Here is a 21810-nt window from a genome sequence, read left to right as displayed (position 1 = left end):
GAATTGTCTCAGTTGGAAAAGAACTCTAAGATCGAATCCAATCATTGCCCTAACACCATCATGGCCATTAAACCACATGCCAAAGATGATCTTTAAGGACCCTTCTAAACAAAACCATTCTATGATTCTGTTTTCAGAAAGTCTGACCCAAATCTTCCCAGGGTGTATTTTACACTCAAAGGTGCAGAACCAGCTAACATAAAATCTTCAACAGCAAAGCAAGACACACATAAAGTCCCTCCATTATAGGCCAATCGCAGAAGCCATTGATACTACTGGGGGAACAGAGCCTGAAACCCTGTCTGCACTTAGAATCACAGCACAATTATTTTATGGCAAAATAAACTGCCAATTGCCTAAACATCTAAGAGAGGTAGAAAGGCAACATGCAGGTGAAAATTACTTAAGGAGACCAGAGCTCTCTTGCACCTGAGTCTCATCCTTTGTGGTGGGTTATTTTCATATCATGAGAAAGTGTAATAACTGAAATCACATACTGAACAGTCTGAATGCCGTTCCAAAAATGCCTCTATAGACTATCCTGTCCATCTAGATTGTCTGCACCAGTATGTGGGAGAATTCCAAGACCGGAAGTGAGAAAATATTTGCTCTCCAAGCTTGACAGCTGTGATAAAAAAGCACATAAGTCAAAGAAGGCTTACTTCACACAGCTTAGCTGCAATTCCTTCAGCTGAGGAGGGGAATACTACTGCCATAGGATGGGGTACAAATTACGTGTTTTTCAAAGGGAAAAGTAACAAATTTCCACTCCAAAGAGCATGCCTACGTAGTAGACCACAAGCTAAAACTAGTCTTATATAAGTGATAGAACTGAACCTAACAGCACATTTCATTGTTTCAAAAATTGGAACAGTAGGAGAAGAACACAGAGGCATCACAGGATTTTCATTAGACACTATGAGCCGGGCAAGCATCCATGGAAAAATATAAAATGATTTAGCTGGATTTTCCACCCAGTTAATCAGTCCTGAAGCCAATGGAATCACTCTATAATTAAGCAGTTTTCTCTAAAGAGCTCACAACAGTTCACACTGCTTTAATAACCTGCCTATGTGTCAGAGAAGCTGACGAAAAGAGTGTCAGGATTGAAAGCATATTTAAGAAACACATTCTGAGTAGCAAGCAGTTCAGGAAATATGAAATTTATAGCAATATTTAACATTACAGTGGAGACAAAGTTAATCACTAGTATTGTACAGCATCAGATCATTGCATCTCATTGTAAACAACTTGACCATATTTTCAACTCAGTTTTGAAGTAAAAAAGCACATGAGCATATGGTACGTATAAAAATTACTGCTCTCATGCAACTTATTACAGTCATTGATACACTATAAAAGATACTAGCAACTTGTTTCATTTTAAATTGCCATTTTAAATAAATACATTATGTGCAGAATTCTGTGTTTGGCAAGGAAAACCAAGAAACACTCCCTGAGACACTGCAGAAGATGAATATGCTTATTACACATTTTACTGTTTCTATAGATCTTTAACACATACCCTCAAAAGTGGAAGCTTACCACTGCATAGGAAATTGAAGTTATTGCAGTTCTGTGTATAAAACTGTACTAAACATTATTACAAGAGGCTAATCGTTTAGTTGCCCGAAGAGTAGAGGGCGAGCACAAGATCGAAGGACAACACTGACATCTAGTGGACGCTCGGAAGCCCAACTAAGGAAGAGATCCAGCTGCTGTTACTATTGCACAACGAGCAACTGTCAAATTGCTACCATGCAATTAAGAAGATTAAAAGACGTAATGCAGCTGAAAGTCAAAGCAATGTGATGACTCATTTCTTTCAAAAGAAACTTAAAAAAGTCAAGACCTTTTCATTAAGGTTTAGGATTAAAGCATAGGTCGAAACTTGAGAGAACATCACAAACCACTCAAAGAACATGGATAGATATACATAGTGCCAACATCATAGAGGCATACGTGTTTGCTACACTTTCTATCCCCACTGCATCTAGGACCTTCTACTTACAAGTTGCTCTTGTTGGAACTCCAACCACTGGCAAAGTTAAAACGATAAAAATTCAAACCACTGTTTAGCACATTCCTTCTCTCCTCATTCTGTTCCTTCTGTTATTGCTATACACGCCATATAAGCGATTTAAGGTCAACATTTCAAATAGATCACTCAGTAGCTGCTGAGCTCCAGAGAAGAGAGAATCCAAAACATGAGGCTACTGTTAACTCAAAATCAGCAAAGATCAGCTCATGAGTAACCTTATCCATTTACAAGGTGGACTTCTACAGAGCTCATGGGTTATTTTACATCTGCTTTTACTACTAACCAAAAGGCCAGCAAAACTAAGCAGTTATAAGCAACTAAATCTGATTTCAGTTGTTTCAAAGAAACTTTTCCTAACACTTCTACCCAGAACCAAATACTGACTTTGACTATTAGACTTTTGTAAAGAAAAATGTTAACACTACAAATTTCAAAGTCTTAATCATCAAAGAGAAACTGGATTTTGCATCATATTTTTAATAAACAACTGCATCCTTTCCACAATTTCTACCTCTCAGTGACTGTCCAGTATAGAAAAGCACTGCAAAAGATCAGAAACTACACTTAGAAGTCAAACAACAGTTATGAACACATCCAATTGAAACTCAGACTTCCAGCTTAAGTTGGTACCTTGCTTGCTCTACATGTCATTTTGGAACCTTTACTGCTCTTACCATTAGTAGTGGGTAGAGTCAGCTATTAGTAAATACTTAACAGATTCTCCCTTAGATGAAGATTCTCCAAGCAGTAGAATACAAAGAAACCTTTACCTAACTGATGATCAAGCCTTGGGTCCCAATTTGTTTCCACTAGAGTCTCAAAGTGAGGTTTGAATCAGATGCCACTAGTTAGTAAGAGTGCATGCAGCCTCCCAAAAATTAAATCCAGATTCACAAGACATTTATGGACTATACACAGCCATAATTGAATCATGTAAATTTGAATTCTGATTACTAGTGAGACCCAAGAGTTGAGCAACCCATTTATGAAAACTTGAATTTATGCCTTTAAGTCTAAAAATGCAAGCGTTTAAAAGCCAAGACTCCCTTTTGGTGTATGCAATGCAGGTATTTCAAATGAGAACAAAGTTTACCCAATTCTCAGCAGCCCTGTTCTGGAAAACCCCACTCTTTATTACATTATGGGATCTATATATTGACTCTGTTATACCCATGTTAGTAATGGAATCTAATAAAAAACAGAAGCCAGCCTAAAAAAAATTACAACATAAGAAGTAAAGCAAACATCAATACACATCCAACCATTTTCTCGTGCCAAGCAAAATGATGTATTTTACCTCCAAAAACAATGCTACTGTATCAGATGCCTAATGATAGAGTGCCACTTTAGGAGAGAAAGCAAAGCATCATTGACCTACCCGGATTTCCTGGAGATTATGGAAGTTATTTCCTACTCTGACAGAGATTTTGCTTGGAGTGTAGCTTTCATCAGATTTGTAGTCTGCATAAATACATAATGTCTTCACTGTTGTTTTTCTTCTGTAAGAAGAAACAAAAGCTGTGTACACATCACCAAAATATAGTCAGGATGAGTTTGTTGCTAATTTACTATTACTAAGGATTTAGGTGTTCTGAAACTTAAAACAATCACGTCTACTGATTTATAAGAACCTGACTGTTAAATGTGGTTTTTCTACATGAAGTTATTCACATCATTGATTTTCACTGCTCTTGATTGCCTTCAGAAGTGTCAAAGCAGCAATAAATACAACAAAAGCTCAAGTTGTATATGATGAAGCATTTGTTCAGCTTATCAAATGTGGGCTCTATTACCATAGCTCTCCAGAAAGCAAATAGAAACAGGTGAAAAATATTTAGCCTCACCTTAAGAGCTTGGTTAAAGGACTGACAGCATCCTACACACAACAGATTAGCAAACAGTTACAGCTGTTACATTGTGCAGAGCTACTTTAAAAAAATCAAAGATCAAAAGTCAGGACAAAAAAAATCTCACCTTAAGTAGGTAAAGAGGAAGCTGTTACAAATGACATACTATGAAGCATTTCTTTTTGTTGATTATTTAGGCATTTAGTAACCATAACATTTGAAAATCTCCCTTTTCTAAATGCTGTCTGTCTTCTTACCAGCTGAGTAAAAGGATTAAACCAGGAGTTCTCACACTTCCAGAATTCCCATCTTGGTGAACAGTAAACAATATCAAGTTACACAAGACACTCTAGCCCATAAGGTGCAATTTTTAATACCTAAATTGGATGTTCACCAAATGAGGCTGTGAACCATCTGACTGCCAGTAAGTTTCTAGATTATCGTCTCGTAACTGATCCACTCCAAATCCTGTTTAAAAAAAAACAAAAAAGAAAATAAGCATAAATAAAAAATAAAACATAAAGAAGGATTTCCTTACATCCAAGTTGTGCCTATGCTTTTGTGATGAAACTGCAACAGGAGAATCTGTTGGTCAATAAAGCTCAGTACTTGAGTGTCCTTACACCATTTCCTCTTGAAGTCAGGGGTGTGAAACCATGTCTTGGAACTTCAAATTGCTATGTATGAATTGTTATTCACACCAATTGCAAGAATAATACTAAACTGCTAAAATTTGCAGATACTCAGACAAAGTGCCAGAACACAGAAAAATTAGGCAGTGCTGGGTACCATCTGGTTTATTCGCTGTGCCACTAAAAACAAAAACCAACCAACCCCCCACAAAATAACAAATACAAAACATTTTGTACAACGATGGTAAAAGATCTGTTTCACTAACACAAGATATTTCCTCACTGTTAGATTTCTGATACAGTGTTGGGTTAACACAGTTGGACTTGATCCAAAAGGTCATTTCTAACCAGGAGTATTTTATGATTCTGTATTTCATCAAATATAGGCTAGGCCAAAGTTAACTGTAGTAGCTACTCATACAGATTACACTAGAGCAGGTTTGCTACCACACTCTGCAGGTATATCTTTTTTGCAAAACATGAAACACTGTAAATTTTAAGTAGAGAAACATACATTCAGATGTTTACATCATTTGTTATCATTTTACCTGGCTTACAAGATGAAAGAGACCAAACAGCCTGTGAGCCTATTTCTCTAACAGTACCAGTCCTCTCCAACTGCTTTGGGTCAGCACCCGGTGGTGTCTTGTTTGGGGTAGTCATTCCTAGTAAACGAAAACAAGCAAGTTAGTTGACACATTTTTAACTTGATAGGAAAAATAAAGGGTCATGTTCACACATTTTAGTTCTTTAGTTTCTCTTCAGTTTGCAGAATATGTCATTTAGATGCATACTTTTGTTATGCATATGTTTGTATTTATATTAAAAAGTTTCTACAGACATAGCAAAGTAAAAACTTATTTAGTTTTAATCAAGAGATTCCACATATGTAAATTTTGTGTCCTCATTTCAAAACACATCTGCAATGTTCATAAGACCCATTTTACTTTTATCACCCTAATTTGTACATAGTTAGTCAGGATTTCACGATTTTTTTAAAACACTTTTCTTTTAAATCAAAACAGCCCCTGCTGAATTAAAAGCTAGCAATACAATTTCATTTAACCCCACGTTCAGAGCTTTCTCAATCTGCAAGCTCAGAAGCTAGAGCAAACCTGTCCTCCTGGAGATATTTCCACATAAGAACAGAACATAAGATTTTAAACCAAGTAGTCTCTAATTTGGTGAGGAGTTATTGCCACACTTATCCGTGATCCATTTCCTTAACAACTTCATCTTGAATCATTAACCTGTCACTTCCACTGCTTGGGCAATCACACTGTCTCAACACCTAGACTACTGTCATAATCCTGTGGGTTTCACACACATCTTAGTACTTCCTAGAAAGTAACTTAAAAGACAAAAAGTACTAAAAACAAACTAATTCCATGCAAGGAGCCACATTAAAGCTTAAAATCAACCACAAAGCACCCAAAAGTCAGGGAATTAGAGCTGACTTTAATCCTTTGCTGACAGGCGCAACATCACATTATGCTCTGTTAATCAGAAAATCTTCCAGTACCTCATCTAGATGGCACTTAAAGTACTGAATTAGACTGGTATCTACAGGGTCCAGACTTCACCCATTACAGAAGTGACACATGGCAGAGACAACACTTTCTATGCAAGAATGAACACAGCAAGAACTGCTGGAGATAAAAAATGTGAATGCAGTAGTGTCCAACACTGAACACTTCCTATGGACCTTCGGATGCATATGTTTTATTTTGTAAATGTCAGTCAGGGATGCATTTCAACAACTGGCTCATCTGAACATTTGATGTCACAGACTAGTCTCTTCAAACAATATTAAACATATATATACTTCCATACACTGCTTTAAGCCTGTTAGTGAAAATTACTTCAGTCTTCCACTGCCCCAAACGTTTCGTTAAAAATAAGGTACACTAGCAATTTCTATACATGTATCAACCTAATCTGAAAAAGCTCAGACTTCCCAAGGTCCCTAGTAAGGATATAAGCAGCTCTTTAAAGGATGCAGGTGCTTTTGTACAAGTGCTTACATCAAGCAAAATCATTCTTCAAAAGACACAAGAACCAGAAGTCAGTTTGACAAATCCTGTTGCTTTTGGTCAGGCTCCGTGGTAGCCCTCCTCCCACGACCTTTTAATCACGATTTTAAGTACAATTAATTAGATTTACAAGATCATTTTATATCTGTGTGGTCCAGACCCACAAATCACTTCAATACTAGAAATAAACCAGCAACACCTACTCACGAAACACACCGGCATCATACTGCCCTCTCCCAGTAGGGGAGGTCAATGCAAACACACAAGGGCGACCTGAGGAAAAGCCCCAGAGGAGGCACCTGGTTAAGGAGACCCCAGCTGCCCTATCCCCAAGCCGGCAGCACTCCAAACGCGAGCTTTCACGCATCACGGCACTCAGAGGAGCTTCTGTCCTGACACTGGGAGGCGAAAGGCGGCAGAAGCTGCCTTTCTCGATCCCCGTCTCCGGATGGAGAAGCATGGCTACAAGCTACGTCCCCCGCCCTCAGTCCCAAGGGTCGGTATCCCCGCAGCGTTCCCACCTGCTCTTCCAAGCCGCTGTAGCGAGTGTGGGGGCGGCGAAGGGGCAGCAGGACCAGTTCCGCACGAGTCCACTCAGAGCGGGCAACAGGCAGGAAGCGACCGTCCCTCGCCCGGGCCGCTGAGGGAGCCGCCGCTGAGGGGGCCGCCGGGCCGTCCCCCGCCCAGGCCGCTGAGGGGGCCGCCGCTGAGGGAGCTGCCGGGCCGTCCCCCGCCCAGGCCGCTGAGGGAGCTGCCGCTGAGGGAGCCGCTGAGGGGGCCGCCGGGCCGTCCCCCGCCCAGGCCGCTGAGGGAGCCGCTGAGGGAGCTGCCGGGCCGTCCCCCGCCCAGGCCGCTGAGGGGGCCGCCGCTGAGGGAGCCGCTGAGGGGGCCGCCGGGCCGTCCCCCGCCCAGGCCGCTGAGGGAGCCGCTGAGGGGGCCGCCGGGCCGTCCCCCGCCCAGGCCGCTGAGGGGGCCGCCGCTGAGGGAGCTGCCGGGCCGTCCCCCGCCCAGGCCGCTGAGGGAGCTGCCGCTGAGGGAGCCGCTGAGGGGGCCGCCGGGCCGTCCCCCGCCCAGGCCGCTGAGGGAGCCGCTGAGGGAGCTGCCGGGCCGTCCCCCGCCCAGGCCGCTGAGGGGGCCGCCGCTGAGGGAGCCGCTGAGGGGGCCGCCGGGCCGTCCCCCGCCCAGGCCGCTGAGGGAGCCGCTGAGGGGGCCGCCGGGCCGTCCCCCGCCCGAGCCGCTGAGGGGGCCGCTGAGGGGGCCGCCGGGCCGTCCCCCGCCCAGGCCGCTGAGGGAGCCGCTGAAGGAGCCGCTGAGGGAGCCGCTGAGGGGGCCGCCGGGCCGTCCCCCGCCCAGGCCGCTGAGGGAGCCGCCGCTGAGGGGGCTCGCGCCGCGCCCCGCAACAGGCGCGTGCGCGGGCGCCCCCAGTTTAAAGGAGCGGCAGAGGAGGGCAGCGGAGGGAGCGCAGCTCGTTTGTAGCCGGTGAAGCGGGGCGGCGGGGCGGCGCGCTCCCGGGCTGGGGGAGGTAGTGTGGATATTTGCTGTACCCGCTCAGTGCGAGGCCGCGGTGGCCCCGGTCCCACTGCACGGAGCTCCCCGCGGTGAGGGCGGCAGGCCGCGGCAGCTGGGACATTCGCGCCTCCCGCTGGCGTCACCCGGAGATGGCGTCATTGACGCGCGGCCTGGCTCCGAGCGGACGCCCTGTCTCTATGGTGAACCCACCTCCTTCCCGCCCTTCTTTCCCCTCTTCTCTATGATATGCGGCCCAGGCTCCTCCCTGCGGGGGCGGCGGCCATCTTGGCCGGGTGGCGGCGGCGGGAGCACGTTGCGTGGTGCCGGTCCGCGGGGCACGCTTCCCCGCTGCGGCTCGGCCGGGAAGCGGGGGCATCTCCCTTTCTGCCCCCCATCTCCCGGTAAGCAGCCTCCGGGGCGGGTAGGAGAATAGCGATGTAATCAGTTGTGATAAGGGAGGCAAGCGAAGGGGCCCCCCTCTCTCTGCCGGCAGCCTCTCTTGCTGTGGGCCCTGCCCCTGTCGCTGGGCTCGACTCGGGAGGGCGGTCTCCTCCCGCGGGGCCTGGAACTTGCCGTTCGTCCACCACGGGAGCGGGGCCATCTGACCGATCTTCGCCTGGGCCTCGGGGGAGCCAGCTGCCGGCCTGGGCCGGCTGTGCGGCGGCTCCAAGCCGCTCTGAACTCGTTGTCTCCCTGGCTCAGAGGGAGCCGGGCCGCACGTTCCATTGAATCGAGAGCTCTGCTGACGGCTCGGGCAGGGCCCGGGCGGAAAGATCGGCCTGCCCCGGCCGACACTGCCCGCAGAGGCGGTTCGTCCTCTCTGGTCGGTTGCACGTCATCTTCCAGTGCTTTGGGGGTTTTTGTCGCCGTCCTGCGCTTGCAGCAGCAGCGAGGTGAAGAGAAAACGATTGCTTCTGGTGCTGAATTCAGCCGCAGGAATCGCTTTCCTGTGGAGACGCTGTGGTAGACGTTGTGATGTCGGGGTCTGGGGAGGGAAAACTGTTTGTCTCTTGTGAATGGGGAAGATTTCCTCTGCTGGAGAGAGGAAAAAAAGTCATGTTTTGCCCTGTTCCGAGGAAAGTTAATATCCATATGCGCGCTTGTGGGGTTAAGAGATGAAGAGTCCTTGCAGGTTTGATAAAGTCATAAGATTAGGCTGTTTTTTCCCAGGGTATGTGCAGAACAGAACAAAAAAAGACCAAACAAACCACCCAACCCCACAAAACCACCCCAAACTCGGCAGGGCTTTTCTCTAGGGCTACGATCGTCTTTCCTCCCCGGAATGCACTTAGTTATTTCACCTGCAAGTGTCTGTGGCAGCTTTCAGGTTCTAAGAGTTTTCTAAACTCCAGTTCTAAACAAGTGGTCATGAAATACTTCAGCAGTTTTCATGTGCTCAGTTACGGGTTTAGTCCTGGGCATTTTATGCTGTGTTAAAGTATTAAAGATTGAGTGGTAATTAATGCTGTTCAGCACCAGCTAAGCACACCCACTCCTTATGCTGCGTCAGTATATTTGACCATATGCTTTTCATGTTAACACTGTGTTTTCATATTTGTGTCATGCTTTATGAGTAATATAATGAGCTAAGTACAGTGGGGAGATTTGGGACTTGTTTAAACTTCTTTTTGAACGTTGGCTCACTTTCTAAGGCAAATGTTAAAAGGCATAAGGGCAGACCAGTTCTTAATTGCTAGTAGATTTTGTTTGTACTTATAGCTTTTACTATTATTTGTGCTTTGACACATAGCTGTGTAGTGATCTCCATATGCAGTTTGAAAATCTGCTCTTTGTCATTCATTTAAATTTTCCTGGGGCATTCTAGTTCTTCATTTTTTGTTCTTGTTATGGAGTGACTGTGTATTGACACTGCATTTATCTTTGAGGTCTGATACAGTGTAATTTGATGAGATGCTAGCTGTTTTTTCTGTAAAATAACTAAGGTATGGCTCAGTTCTGAACACAGACCTTTTCACACTTAGCTGAATTGTCACTGGTTATGTTTCAATCTTCATTTACTTTTTTTTTGGTGTTTCTTTAAGTCTGATTAGTTCTATGTAATTATAAATCCTTGGTCGTAACTGGCTTAGTGAGCTTGGATATAACCAGTGCCTGTGAAAGATAAATATTGGTGCTCCTTAATGCGAGCATTTATTGTACATTAGTGTTGCCTGTTGTGACAGGTAGCAAGATCTGCTCGCATGGTTTTCAGTTTCTTCTGCAAAAATCAGCTGTGTCAGAGAGTCTAAAAGCAGTGGCTGAAAATGCTTCTGATAACATGTTTTGTGTCTTATTTTCAGATGTGTTTTATTGTTTGTTTTGTCATAATTGGTCTTAACAGCTTTTGATGTCAAGGTCTGTGGAATTTTATTTTTGCTAGCAGTTGTTATACCTTCCCTCATTCTTTCCCCTGTGTTGTCTGTCAGTCCATGGTTCTGGAGAGACTTTCTGTTGTCACTTCATCACAATTCACTCAGTCAACATAATGTTTTACCCTGTAGTTAATAACAAATTGGTGTTTTTGCAGTTTGTTTGTGTTCTGTTCCTCTTGGTTTGGAAAGCAGAATACAGACATGAATTCAGACGCCTCTGAATACCAGTTTCTCCTGCCCTTAAACTGCTGACTGCTATGCCGCCTAGTAGTATGTGCATGATGCTGACCTATGCCAGTGTATTGACAGTTCTGCCGTCTGCACCTACAAGTCAGACAATCCTATTTAATCAGTTAAATGCCACCATAGTGACCGCGTATGAATATGCAGCTTGAGTTCAGTCTGGGTTTGGACAGTGTTGTTTCATTTTGTTCTCACTATGGCATGCTTTTCTTGGAAACAAATACATTCTCAGATAAAACCACAGTTTATTTTACAGTGAAGAAACAGCAATGGAAAGCTGATGTTCAAGAGGTGTGCAGTTATCTATGCATCAACACCCTTACTACTTAGGAGACTTTACCCTGTTTGGCACCTTACTTAAAAGGGGAGAATACATTGTAATGTTGTTTTTTCCATCTCTGAACTCTGCTAGTAATGGTTTAAGATATGCATGTTCTTCTTTGTGCTGTGACTAATTCTGTTCTCTTTGGGATTTTTTTTTCCCCCTTAAGTTTCTGGAAGACTGCCACTTCTCCTAACTGGTGCATGTGTTTAACCCTGAGCTGTGCATTATGGCAGACAAGTTAACAAGAATTGCTATTGTCAACCATGACAAGTGTAAGCCAAAGAAATGCCGTCAAGAATGCAAGAAGAGTTGTCCTGTGGTTCGAATGGGTAAGAGATGTCATTTAACAAAGAACTTCTAAATGCTCTTCTGTTAGAAAAAACTAATTCTTTACAATTTTGAGGTCTGTTTGTCATTCCTGCTTCGTTTCATAAAGAAGTAGCACTGAAAGCATGGAAATTTGTAGTAGTAATGGCCATATTTCAGGCCTTCAAATGATCTGAAGCTTCAGTGAACATTAATTGGTTACATGTTCCTCTGTGGAATTTAGTAGTAGTGACAAGAATTCTGATTCATCAGAAAATCTCTTGAGTTAATCTTACTCTTTTTCACCAGGAAAACTTTGCATAGAAGTCGCATCACAGAGCAAAATCGCATGGATCTCAGAAACACTCTGCATTGGTTGTGGTATTTGCATCAAGGTAAGAGACTGCTTTAAGAGATAAATCTTTCCTCATGCTGTTATATTTAGTAATGCATACTGTAACTTCAAAGAGCAGTTTTATTTCCCTGGGTAATAAGCCCTTGCTAGCTGTTTATACAAAGTGATGTACTGTGTCAGTTAACTGAACTGGTTGGATTGCAGGGTATGGGTTGTAACTTTTTGTTTGTGGCTTTGGTTTGGTTTGGGTTTGTCTACTTGTGGCTATAGACAGCAGTAGAAAGAAGTTCTTACAGAACAGCTAGAGAATATATGCAGTGTGCCTTACCTTTAGCCTTGCAGTCTAAATTGCAGACTGTTCAGTTTGCAGCATGTGGTGTGAAACTTCCTTGGGAAGTCACCTATGGAAAAGCAAATGGAGTAATTTGGTGAAGGTTGTTTTTAAAGTGTTCAAATGTGCAACTGGGTACAGAGGAGAACATAGCATTTTGTCAGTAAGTGGTGTGTGTGCGCTAGTGATCTGTGAATTCATTTCCATTCCAGAAATGTCCTTTTGGAGCCTTGTCAATTGTTAACTTACCCAGCAACCTGGAGAAAGAAACAACACATAGATACTGTGCCAATGCCTTCAAACTTCACAGGTATTTCAGTTTTCAAATCTGTAAAAGAGTCCAAAAAAACAAAGGTTTTATTAGTCTAAGCAGAGTGCACATCAATGTGTTCTTGGTTATTACAGCAGTACCTTCCTTCCTGAATGCTAATTACTTTTCTTTTATTAAAAAGCTATTACACTGACATAACACTTGAGTGCTTGTTTTACAGAGCTCCTCTTTAAAGACCATACTGCTCTTAAGTTTTCCTTATGTTCTTTTATTGAAGGAATATTTATTTTGAATTATATATTTGAAAGTTAATAAAGTAGGTTGCAATAATCAGAAAGTTGGAAAAGTGGTTACTGTTGTTTACAACTACCTGAAGGGAGGCTGTAGCCAGGTGGGGTTGGTTTCTTCTCCCAGGCACCAAGCAACAGAACAAGGGGACACAGTCTCAAGTTGAGCCAGAGAAGGTCTAGGCTGGATGTTAGGAGGAAGTTGTTGGCAGGGAGAGTGATTGGCATTGGAATGGGCTGCCCAGGGAGGTGGTGGAGTCGCTGTCCCTGGAGGTGTTGAAGCAAAGCCTGGCTGAGGCACTTAGTGCCCTGGTCTGGTTGATGGGATAGGGCTGGGTACTAGGTTGGACTGGGTGAGCTTGGAGGTCTCTTCCAACCTGCTTGATTCTATGATTTTACAGAGCTCCTCTTTAAAGAACAGACTGCTCATAAGTTTTCTTTATGTTCTTCTATTGAAGTAATATTTAATTTGAGTAATATATTTGAAAGTTAATAAAGTAGGTTGAAATAATCAGAAAGTTGGAAAAGTGGCTACTGCATTTACTTTACCAGCAAATGCTGGTGTCTGATGGCATTGATATAATCTGCTGTTGTGTACAGGTTGCCTATCCCTCGTCCAGGGGAAGTGCTGGGATTGGTTGGAACCAATGGTATTGGAAAATCAACTGCCTTGAAAATTCTAGCAGGAAAACAGAAGCCAAATCTTGGAAAATATGATGTACGTATCAGCAGTAGAATAGAGCTGGCATTCTAGAGGGATGTGGTTCTCTTTCTTCACAGACTTGTTCTGTCTGTGCACACAATAGTATTTGTGAGTGCACTGGCACTTTTGCAAAGTCCAGCATCAGACTTTCCTTTGAAGAGCCAAGTCACTCTGACCACAGAAACCTGTGCTATGAGCTGAACTTTGCAGGTTGCTTCTGCTCTAAACTGTAGGAAGTGTTTGCTGTGTATATTTGATTGGGTTGGGAATGTGACTGCATCGCTGCATGAAGCAGAGCTGTCCAGCTTGTCTGATTGCTCTGAACAGTTCCTTTTTTTTCCTTCTCCCTTTGTCTTGCCCTTCTGTATACTTTGACATTTTTGCTAGAAACAGAAAATGAGCAAATTTTCTTGCATCTTTTGTGCAATTCACTGATTTTTATCAGTTCACCCTTTTTCTTTTGGGTTATCTGCATCAGACAGCAAATGAATGCAGTTGCACTAATCCAGATTATCATTTTCCCCGTGAAGTAGTCTCACTCATAGCTTCTTAACTGTCTAAGGACAGGTTTGGATGTCAGGGGGGCAAATTTAAAATGCTTTTTCTTGAAAGGACTAGCAGCAGTGCCTCTAGAGTGAAAAAGTGCCTGACTTTCTGCCCTCCATTTTGCCTTTTTATTGTTTATCTATTTTGAGTTTTTAATTTTTTAATGGAACTGCAGAGGCAACAGAAGTTGCTTTTATCCAGGCTAATTGTTTAATTGCAAGTGTATTCTGATTGCTATATTTTAAGAGTAGATAATTTTGCTGATGTTTGGAATGGTGTAAGTAAGCAGGCTTTAATTTTGTCACAGGATCCACCTGACTGGCAAGAAATTTTGACTTATTTCCGAGGATCTGAATTGCAAAACTATTTTACCAAGATCTTGGAAGATGACTTAAAAGCTATCATTAAACCTCAGTATGTGGACCAGATTCCTAAAGCTGCAAAGGTGAGAAGTGTCATGAGCTAATATAAAGCTGGGAGCTTCTCCTGTAATACTCTGTTGTGTTTGAATTATTATACTGATAAATAATGTCTTCAATGATGAAAAAATCCACTTCTGTCTGACATTTGTCATGGTGAAATAATGTTGTGGGGCTTTATTTCTCATGCAGGGTACAGTGGGATCAATTCTGGATAGGAAGGATGAAACTAAAACGCAAACTGTTGTATGTCAGCAGCTTGGTAAGTAATTCTGGGAAGTCAAACTTCATTTGAGAAATTCCTGTTTACTGAAATGAAGTTAAAGCTAATGTGACAGTAAATGTCATTTATACCAATTTGAAAAAAAAGCTTTAGTTTAAAGCTTGGGGAAATACCTTCTGGTGGCCAAGGCAAGCTATTTGATAGTTGCTAGCTAGCAGAACCTAATGCAGTTTCTGTTTCATGGTAGAAAGTGTTCATCTTTAAATCTGGACAAATTCTGGTTACTATCTGCTGTTCTTGCCTCTTGCTTGCTTTCAACTCAAGCAAAATCTTCTCTGCCTCTTTTGTGAGAACCATTGCATATAGAAAATATTGCCCAGGTACCAGAAAACCTTTTTATGTTCTTCCCTTCACCCCAATAAAAATCTGTATGTAGCTATTTGTAGTGGGACTAGTAGTGCCTTCTGAGAACAGTGCCGTTTACGTCTGCATGGACCAGCCCTGGTGGGTTTTGTAGGTGTTTTGAGTTCAATTATTCCTAAATTCAGGTGTTGCTACATTAACAACTGGGTTCTTTTTGGTAGATTTGGGTGGTGGAGGTGGAACTGCACTGTGCCACCAAGAACATGGTCTCTAGGTCCCACCTGTTAGTGAAACTGTGTTGTCAAAATGTTTATTTGGATGAGAAAACACTCACTTTGCACACTTGCTTTTCCTGAAAATCAGAACTCTTCAGCCAGCTGTGACAAGAAACACTTCTAAGACTGGTATAGATGTTTTTTAGGGCCAGAAATATTTACCACATACATAGAGGAAAACAAAATAGAGCTGTAATCATTCTGCATGGTAAGCAGCCACCATGCTAGTTAGTCAGCTAATGCTGCAGAGAAGCTGTAACTTTGCAGACCTACAGATGGCATTAGGATGCTTCAGTATAAACTGAGCACTGAAAAGTTTCTGGTTTTCCTCTGTGTCTGCTGTGATTATGCATGTTTCTGTAGGTCCTAAGAATACAAATGGTTGTGATGGTTGTATCATATCTAAAATTAACCACTTATTTGCAGACTTAACCCATCTGAAAGAAAGAAATGTTGAGGACCTTTCAGGAGGAGAGCTTCAGAGATTCGCTTGCGCAGTGGTTTGCATTCAGAAGGCTGATATGTATGTTTCATTCATTTTCATTACACATTGCTTCCAGTAGTCTGTCTCAGAATGTGGTCCTTAAGTTCATATTTATTGTAAGAAATGATACTTTAAAACTATTTAAACAAAAAAAAAAGAGTTACTTGTTTGGATTGTGATTTTTTTGTTTAGTGTGGGTTTGGGGTGGGTTTTCTCGTCTTGTTTTCCTCTTTTGGAAGATGTCCTTCTTCGAGTCTTACAAAGTATTTTTACACTTCTCAGTTCAGGATTGATTTAAGCTGCATCAGAACTGAGTGTGTGGGATCTCTACCTGCTGATTTCTCATAATGTTTGATAACTTTGTCAGAGCTTTTGGCAAATGCCTGACTTGCACTATTGAATGGTTTTGTGTGACAGGCATCAGAGGTTCCCAAGCGTGTCAGTACATAATTCTCACTTTCATCTCTTTTGCTCAATATAAACAGTGGAGTTTTCTTATTTCTTTCTATTTAAAGTTTGAAGTATTAGTATTAGGTGTGAATATGTGGAAAGCTTGCATTCACTAAGCCTTCATCCTTTCATTTGGGGCTAGATTCATGTTTGATGAACCTTCAAGCTACCTGGATGTCAAGCAGCGCTTGAAGGCTGCCATTACTATTCGATCTCTAATAAACCCTGACAGGTAAATACAAACTTTAGATGTTTTGCTAGACTCTAATAACATGTGGCTGTTTAGAGGGAAGAACCATCCAGTCCATCGCCCTGGAAGAGCTGACTTCTCAGTGCAGTACACTGACATAAAATATTCTATGGTGGCAATACTCAGTTCCTTGGCATTTTGAAAAACACATTTCCAGCGTTTCTACAGTTTTAGCTTTGGGGTAAATTTAGTAATAAGGCTATGAAAGCACAGGTGCTTATTCTGTCACATGAGCATTGCTCTTCCATCCCCTTCTCAGAGTTGTTTGCGGATTGCTGTTGGGGTTTTGTTGGGGATTGGTTTTATTTTGTGTTTTTTTTCCTTTAAATATGCTAAATATTTTTCTCCAATCAATCAATATCCTTCCACTTAGTGGAAGCTGCCAGCTTACACCAAAGATGGGATGCCAGTTTGCATCAAAGGTGGGCTTGTCTGTTGGACAGTTGAAAAGAAATGCTTATCAGAGATTTGAACTCTGTCTTTAGTATGAAGCTAAGAAACCATATTACACAAACCCCACATTGATAGCCTTTGCTTATGCAAGATTAAAGTAAGAAGTGGATTTTACTGCCATGTAAAAAGTACCTCTGTGGCTCTTTTGCAGGTACATTATTGTTGTAGAGCATGATCTAAGTGTGTTAGATTATCTCTCTGACTTTATCTGCTGCCTGTATGGTGTGCCAAGTGCTTACGGCGTCGTCACTATGCCTTTCAGCGTAAGAGAAGGTAATTCTTGCCCTATTTCTCTTCATAAACATGCTCCAAAAATCCTCTGTTTACATGATCCTAAATTTATAACTCTACACAGAGGTCTTACTGATTAAATGTTCTTTGTCTCCTTCTGTGAACATAGTTTTAATACTTGCAGGTGGTTTGTAAACAGTGGAGTTACTCCAGAGAGCCTCTTAGTAATAGAGCCAGGACAGGGGGCAGTTTGCACAGTTACAGGGGGATATAGTATTCAACTGAACCAAGCACATTTGTAGTGCTATAATCAACGTGAGAATGGGTCCTGCAGCAGTAGTTTTAAACCCTACACACAAACCCTGGATTTTCAGGAAGAGCTGTAGCCTTTCAGTAATGTTAGTAAGACTTTTGTCTTTATTCAGTTTGCACAATGTACAGGCTTTCAACTAGGAGCTTTAATTGCCTCTCCTAATGTGCTGTTTTCTGTATCTGGTTGGAGTTTCCAGCCAAGAGTGGAAATTCACCTTAGCTTGCTCTGGTGTAAACTCTTCTAATGATCTCTTCTTATTTTTTTTTCCTTCTTCTGTTCATAGGCATAAACATTTTCTTAGATGGCTATGTCCCAACAGAAAATCTGAGGTTTCGAGATGCATCTCTGGTGTTCAAGGTGGCTGAGACAGCTAATGAGGAGGAGGTTAAAAAGATGTGTATGTACAAATACCCAGGAATGAAAAAGAAGATGGGAGAATTTGAACTGTCCATAGTAGCTGGAGAATTTACTGACTCTGAAATTATGGTGATGTTAGGAGAAAATGGTAAGTGCAGTGCTTGTTGGAAACTGCTTCTTCAGTCCTAAAAGTGCTCCTAAAGCCCTTTTTTAGTTCTGGGAGTCAGGCTTCAATGTAACTGGGTATGAGCCAGATTGGGCTGCTTGTTTCCTACCAGAGATCTCACACCATGAGCTTGCTCTCTAAATAGCAGGCACTTGAAGTTACTGAAGGCTGATGATGCCATTGTGTCTGTCTGGTACCCCATTTTAAGAACTTAGATTGGCAGGATGATGAGCGGTCTAATGAGCTTAGCCTCAAGTCTAGACTGTTGTAGCTTTAGATGTCTCTTCCATTTGAAAAAGCAAGTAACACCAAGTGCTCTTTGCCAGAAATGAATATGGGAATTCTCACAGCAATCTCATTTTAAAACATATTCTTTAGTGTCTTTTTTTGTCTATCAGTGACTTGATTGTTTGAGGTCTAACTTTACTACAAAGTCTAAAATGCAAATTACATATTACTTTATTTCAGGAACTGGCAAAACTACTTTCATTCGAATGCTTGCAGGAAGACTGACACCTGATGAAGGAGGTAATGCTTACACCTTAGCTGAAAGCCATTTGTAAGATAGTGGAAAAGCTCTCATTTTCATCATGAACTTCATCTTTTTGTAGGTGAGGTTCCAGTTCTAAATGTCAGCTACAAACCACAGAAGATCAGTCCTAAATCTACAGTACGTTTAAGCCTTATTTAATTAAGTATTCTTTGCTACACAAAGCATGTGCTTGATACAGGTAGAATTTCTTTACTCCCAGAACCAAGTTTTGTTCATTTGATTTGCTTTTGTTTTCTTGTGGAGTGGTGCACAAAGCTGAGCAGCATTTCCCCTTTTCGTAGGGAAGCGTCCGTCAGCTGCTGCACGAGAAGATCAGAGATGCCTACACACACCCCCAGTTTGTAACTGATGTGATGAAACCTCTTCAAATAGAAAACATCATTGACCAGGAGGTACTAATTGCCTTGCCTGAGATGCAACATCCTAACTGTCTTCTTGAGTTCTCTACCTGTACCTAAACTAAACTTGGCCTAATTCCCCCCACTCCAATAGGTCCAGACGCTGTCTGGTGGTGAGTTGCAGCGCGTTGCATTAGCTCTTTGTCTCGGCAAGCCTGCAGACGTCTACTTGATCGACGAACCCTCAGCCTACCTAGACTCTGAGCAGCGTCTGATGGCTGCTCGAGTCATCAAGCGGTAAAGTACACAGAGAGGGAGAACAGGTGGAGCTTGCAGTGGGTTTACAGTAACGTTGCATTCAGCTCTCTCATTACCTTCTTTGATTTCTGTTTCAGTTTCATTCTCCATGCTAAAAAGACAGCTTTTGTGGTAGAACACGATTTTATCATGGCCACCTATCTTGCAGATCGGGTGATTGTGTTTGATGGCATCCCTTCCAAGAACACACTTGCCAACAGGTAAGAGACTTGTTTGGATTAGCAAGCAAGGTAGAGGAAGGCAGCATAAGAAATAAATTAAGGTGGTGATGCATCCCTGCCTATGGAAACTTAAGGTGCATTTAAAGCCATCCAAGAGTGTCCTCAGAGTTCTAGCTTTTGTTCTGAATAGGCTGTCTAGACACAGAGCTGAGGCTGGAGGATGTACCCAAACCCTCACAAACTGGACCAGCTCCTGGCTTAAACTACTCTTAAGCAACTGCATACCAGTCAAATGACAGACAGAGGAGAACAAATAAGTAATATTGTTTGTGAGGAGTGAAAAAAGAACCAGTTCTGAACTGCTTGTGAAAATAACTTTCAGCTGCATCCAAAGCAAGCAGTGGATTAAAGGTAGCTGTGTGAAGCTCTTGTGAAGTACAAGGCCTGACAGTGACATACACTGTTGATGAGTCACTGTTTCAGAACTGTCCCTTTTAGAATCATAGAATCAACCAGGTTGGAAGAGACCTCCAAGCTCATCCAGTCCAACCTATCCCCCAGCCCTATCCAGTCAACTAGACTATGGCACTAAGTGCCCCATCCAGTCTTTTCTTGAACACCTGCTTTTATGCCTGTAAGTCATTTCATGTGAACGACAGAGTTTTTTGAGGAGCAGCCTTAAGAGAAGGAAGACAGGGTAATGGCCAGGTACTTAATGTGAGCCAGATGAAGTGAATGCCGCTACCCTGGCTTTGATGGGATTCCTTCACTTGTTTGAATTGTAAAAATCACAATCACATAACCATTTCTCAGCATTAGTACAGATTTTGACCTTTGTTACTTACATCCAAAGGGAAAAAAACAGAGTTACACCACTAGGAAGCTCTAACAATGTGCCATCGGCTGTAGATACAACACAGAAAGAATGTAAAGGTAGCAGGCTGAAGACTTGTAGTGCCACACTGAGATGCTGCTGAAAGAGAAGTAGCAGTTAGGACTCTTGTCTGAGACATGCTCTGACTGAAAATGTAGCCCATCCTATGTCAAACACAACTCACACTTCTGTTAGCAGACCTGAGGGAGCTTAGGATGGAGATCAAAGCTGGCTGTAGTCAAAATAGAATTTCTTTTCTCTCTTCACAGTCCTCAGACTCTTTTGGCTGGAATGAATAAGTTTTTATCTCAACTTGAAATCACTTTTAGAAGAGACCCCAACAATTACAGACCAAGAATAAACAAACTCAACTCTATCAAGGTAAGAGGAGAAGCAGCACCTTTACCACAAAGAAGCCATGGCTGTGTAACATAAAGCTGGGTTTTAAAACAAGAAACCAAATGTGGTAGTTTTGGTGTGTGGGAAAGCTGCATGTAAAACAGAATAATAAAGAAAGTAGGAAATAGTGTAGCTAAACTACAGGATAGTTAAGTCTACCCAAGACCACTTCAAGTAACATTGATCTTTGTTTTCTTCCCAAGGATGTGGAACAAAAGAAGAGTGGAAACTACTTTTTCCTGGATGACTAAATACTGAATCTGAGCATCTTTGTAATGGGCATCTAGAAGTGCTTATCAGAAATCCAAACATTCGTGGAGGAGGAGGCTCAGTCAGGTTTTAGAACATTTAATCTTTGGGAGCTTTAAAAATCTTTTGCTGCCTGTAACATCTGAGACCAGTAGCAGTCTAAATCCTAGCCCAAGTAAAACTGCCACTTTCTATATTTTGGTGACACAACCCAATTTTCAGTGTAATGATTTCCAAATAGAGCACCTCAGCATTGTGCAAACAGAGGCTCCAGCTTTTTCAGAGTTTAAAGGGGGGGGGGGTTCAATTCAGTGTATCCTGTTTGTGTACCAACTATTGGCTGCACTTCATTTTAAACATCCTTGAAGCTCTTTTCTATCTGAAGAGGGACAGTGGCCAAGAATGTCAAGCTACAGTAACAACTTATCTTAAAAAGTTTTAATCTCTCTGGATGAGGGTTTCATAAATAAATCTCCTCCTAACTTACAGCTCTTCTGACACAGTGCAGCATTTCTTGAATTGCTAAGCCAGAGGCATGTCTAGGGTGTTGCCACACACAGCTTTTCTCAGACCGTGGAAAGGAACACGCTGGAGTACAGGCTGCCTAGAACAAGGTAAAGGAAGGGATCTACACTTTCTGTAGCCATCTCTCCCTTTGTGTCTCTACAGGAGAATAACTGGGAACAAGTTATTTAATGAAGTCTTAAAAAAACAAGAGATAATCCTTTCTTGTTACGTCTAGCTGTGTAGTCAAGACAGGTTTAATGTTGGTTTGTACAGTTGGTTTTCCTCCACACCAGTATACTACAGGAAGCAGGTTTGAGTAGCAAAGCTATCATCTGTTTCACGAAGTGAAATCCACAGAGGGAGAAAGAGAGCACACAGCTGACACACTGCACCAAACTGAGCACCTGCATGCAGAGCACTTTAAGGCAGTAGTTCTGCTTTGGACCATGTTCAAGCCCTACTCTGCCTCTCTGCTTTGTGATGAGGGTCCTCTGTTTTTACAGGCACTTCAGTGTCAAGATCCTACAAAAGTTCCTGTTTCCAAGCACACACACAGCACTTCACCAACAGTGCTGTGCTTTAGACAAAGGTAGCCAGTTCTCTGAGACATTTTGCCGAGCTTTATA

General features: G+C 42.4%; 3 protein-coding genes across 5 annotated transcripts in view; 1 reads left to right on the top strand and 2 right to left on the bottom strand.

Annotated features, from left to right (window-relative positions):
• The window catches only part of ANAPC10 (anaphase promoting complex subunit 10), a 28011-nt gene extending 20709 nt beyond the window's left edge, over positions 1-7302 (bottom strand). For 2 of the 3 annotated variants that reach the window (XR_010303615.1, XM_064149490.1), the window contains exons 1-4: positions 7075-7302; positions 5069-5185; positions 4266-4356; positions 3420-3540 (exon numbers count right to left, since the gene is read on the bottom strand). Coding sequence is in view for 2 of the 3 variants with exons in the window: in XM_064149490.1 (XP_064005560.1) it covers positions 3420-3540; positions 4266-4356; positions 5069-5183 (327 nt within the window). In the remaining variant the exon portion in view is untranslated. The remainder of the gene's footprint in view (positions 1-3419; positions 3541-4265; positions 4357-5068; positions 5186-7074) is intronic. The other variant, XM_064149489.1, reaches the window with a different exon arrangement.
• LOC135179065 (keratin, type I cytoskeletal 9-like) lies at positions 7148-8183 on the bottom strand. The gene is made up of 2 exons (XM_064150434.1): positions 8098-8183; positions 7148-8066 (listed from the first exon to the last, which is right to left on the bottom strand). Exons 1-2 carry the CDS (start codon positions 8181-8183, stop codon positions 7148-7150), a joined length of 1005 nt encoding a protein of 334 aa, XP_064006504.1.
• A 140-nt stretch (positions 8184-8323) lies between these two features.
• Positions 8324-21165, top strand: ABCE1 (ATP binding cassette subfamily E member 1). Its single transcript, XM_064149488.1, has 18 exons — positions 8324-8463; positions 11169-11331; positions 11618-11703; positions 12207-12304; positions 13153-13270; positions 14109-14246; positions 14413-14482; positions 15508-15604; positions 16158-16247; positions 16870-16991; positions 17546-17767; positions 18254-18313; positions 18397-18455; positions 18620-18730; positions 18831-18973; positions 19072-19194; positions 20299-20410; positions 20632-21165. The coding sequence occupies exons 2-18, from the start codon at positions 11229-11231 to the stop codon at positions 20677-20679; spliced, it is 1800 nt and encodes a 599-aa protein (XP_064005558.1). The 5' UTR covers positions 8324-8463; positions 11169-11228; the 3' UTR covers positions 20680-21165.
• The last annotated feature ends 645 nt before the right edge of the window (positions 21166-21810 follow it).

This window comes from Pogoniulus pusillus, chromosome 10, assembly GCF_015220805.1.
Source record: "Pogoniulus pusillus isolate bPogPus1 chromosome 10, bPogPus1.pri, whole genome shotgun sequence".
Taxonomy (NCBI): Eukaryota; Metazoa; Chordata; class Aves; order Piciformes; family Lybiidae; genus Pogoniulus; species Pogoniulus pusillus.
The sequence above is the reverse complement of the archived record's forward strand: the minus strand, read 5'-3'. Positions and strand labels throughout refer to the sequence as shown.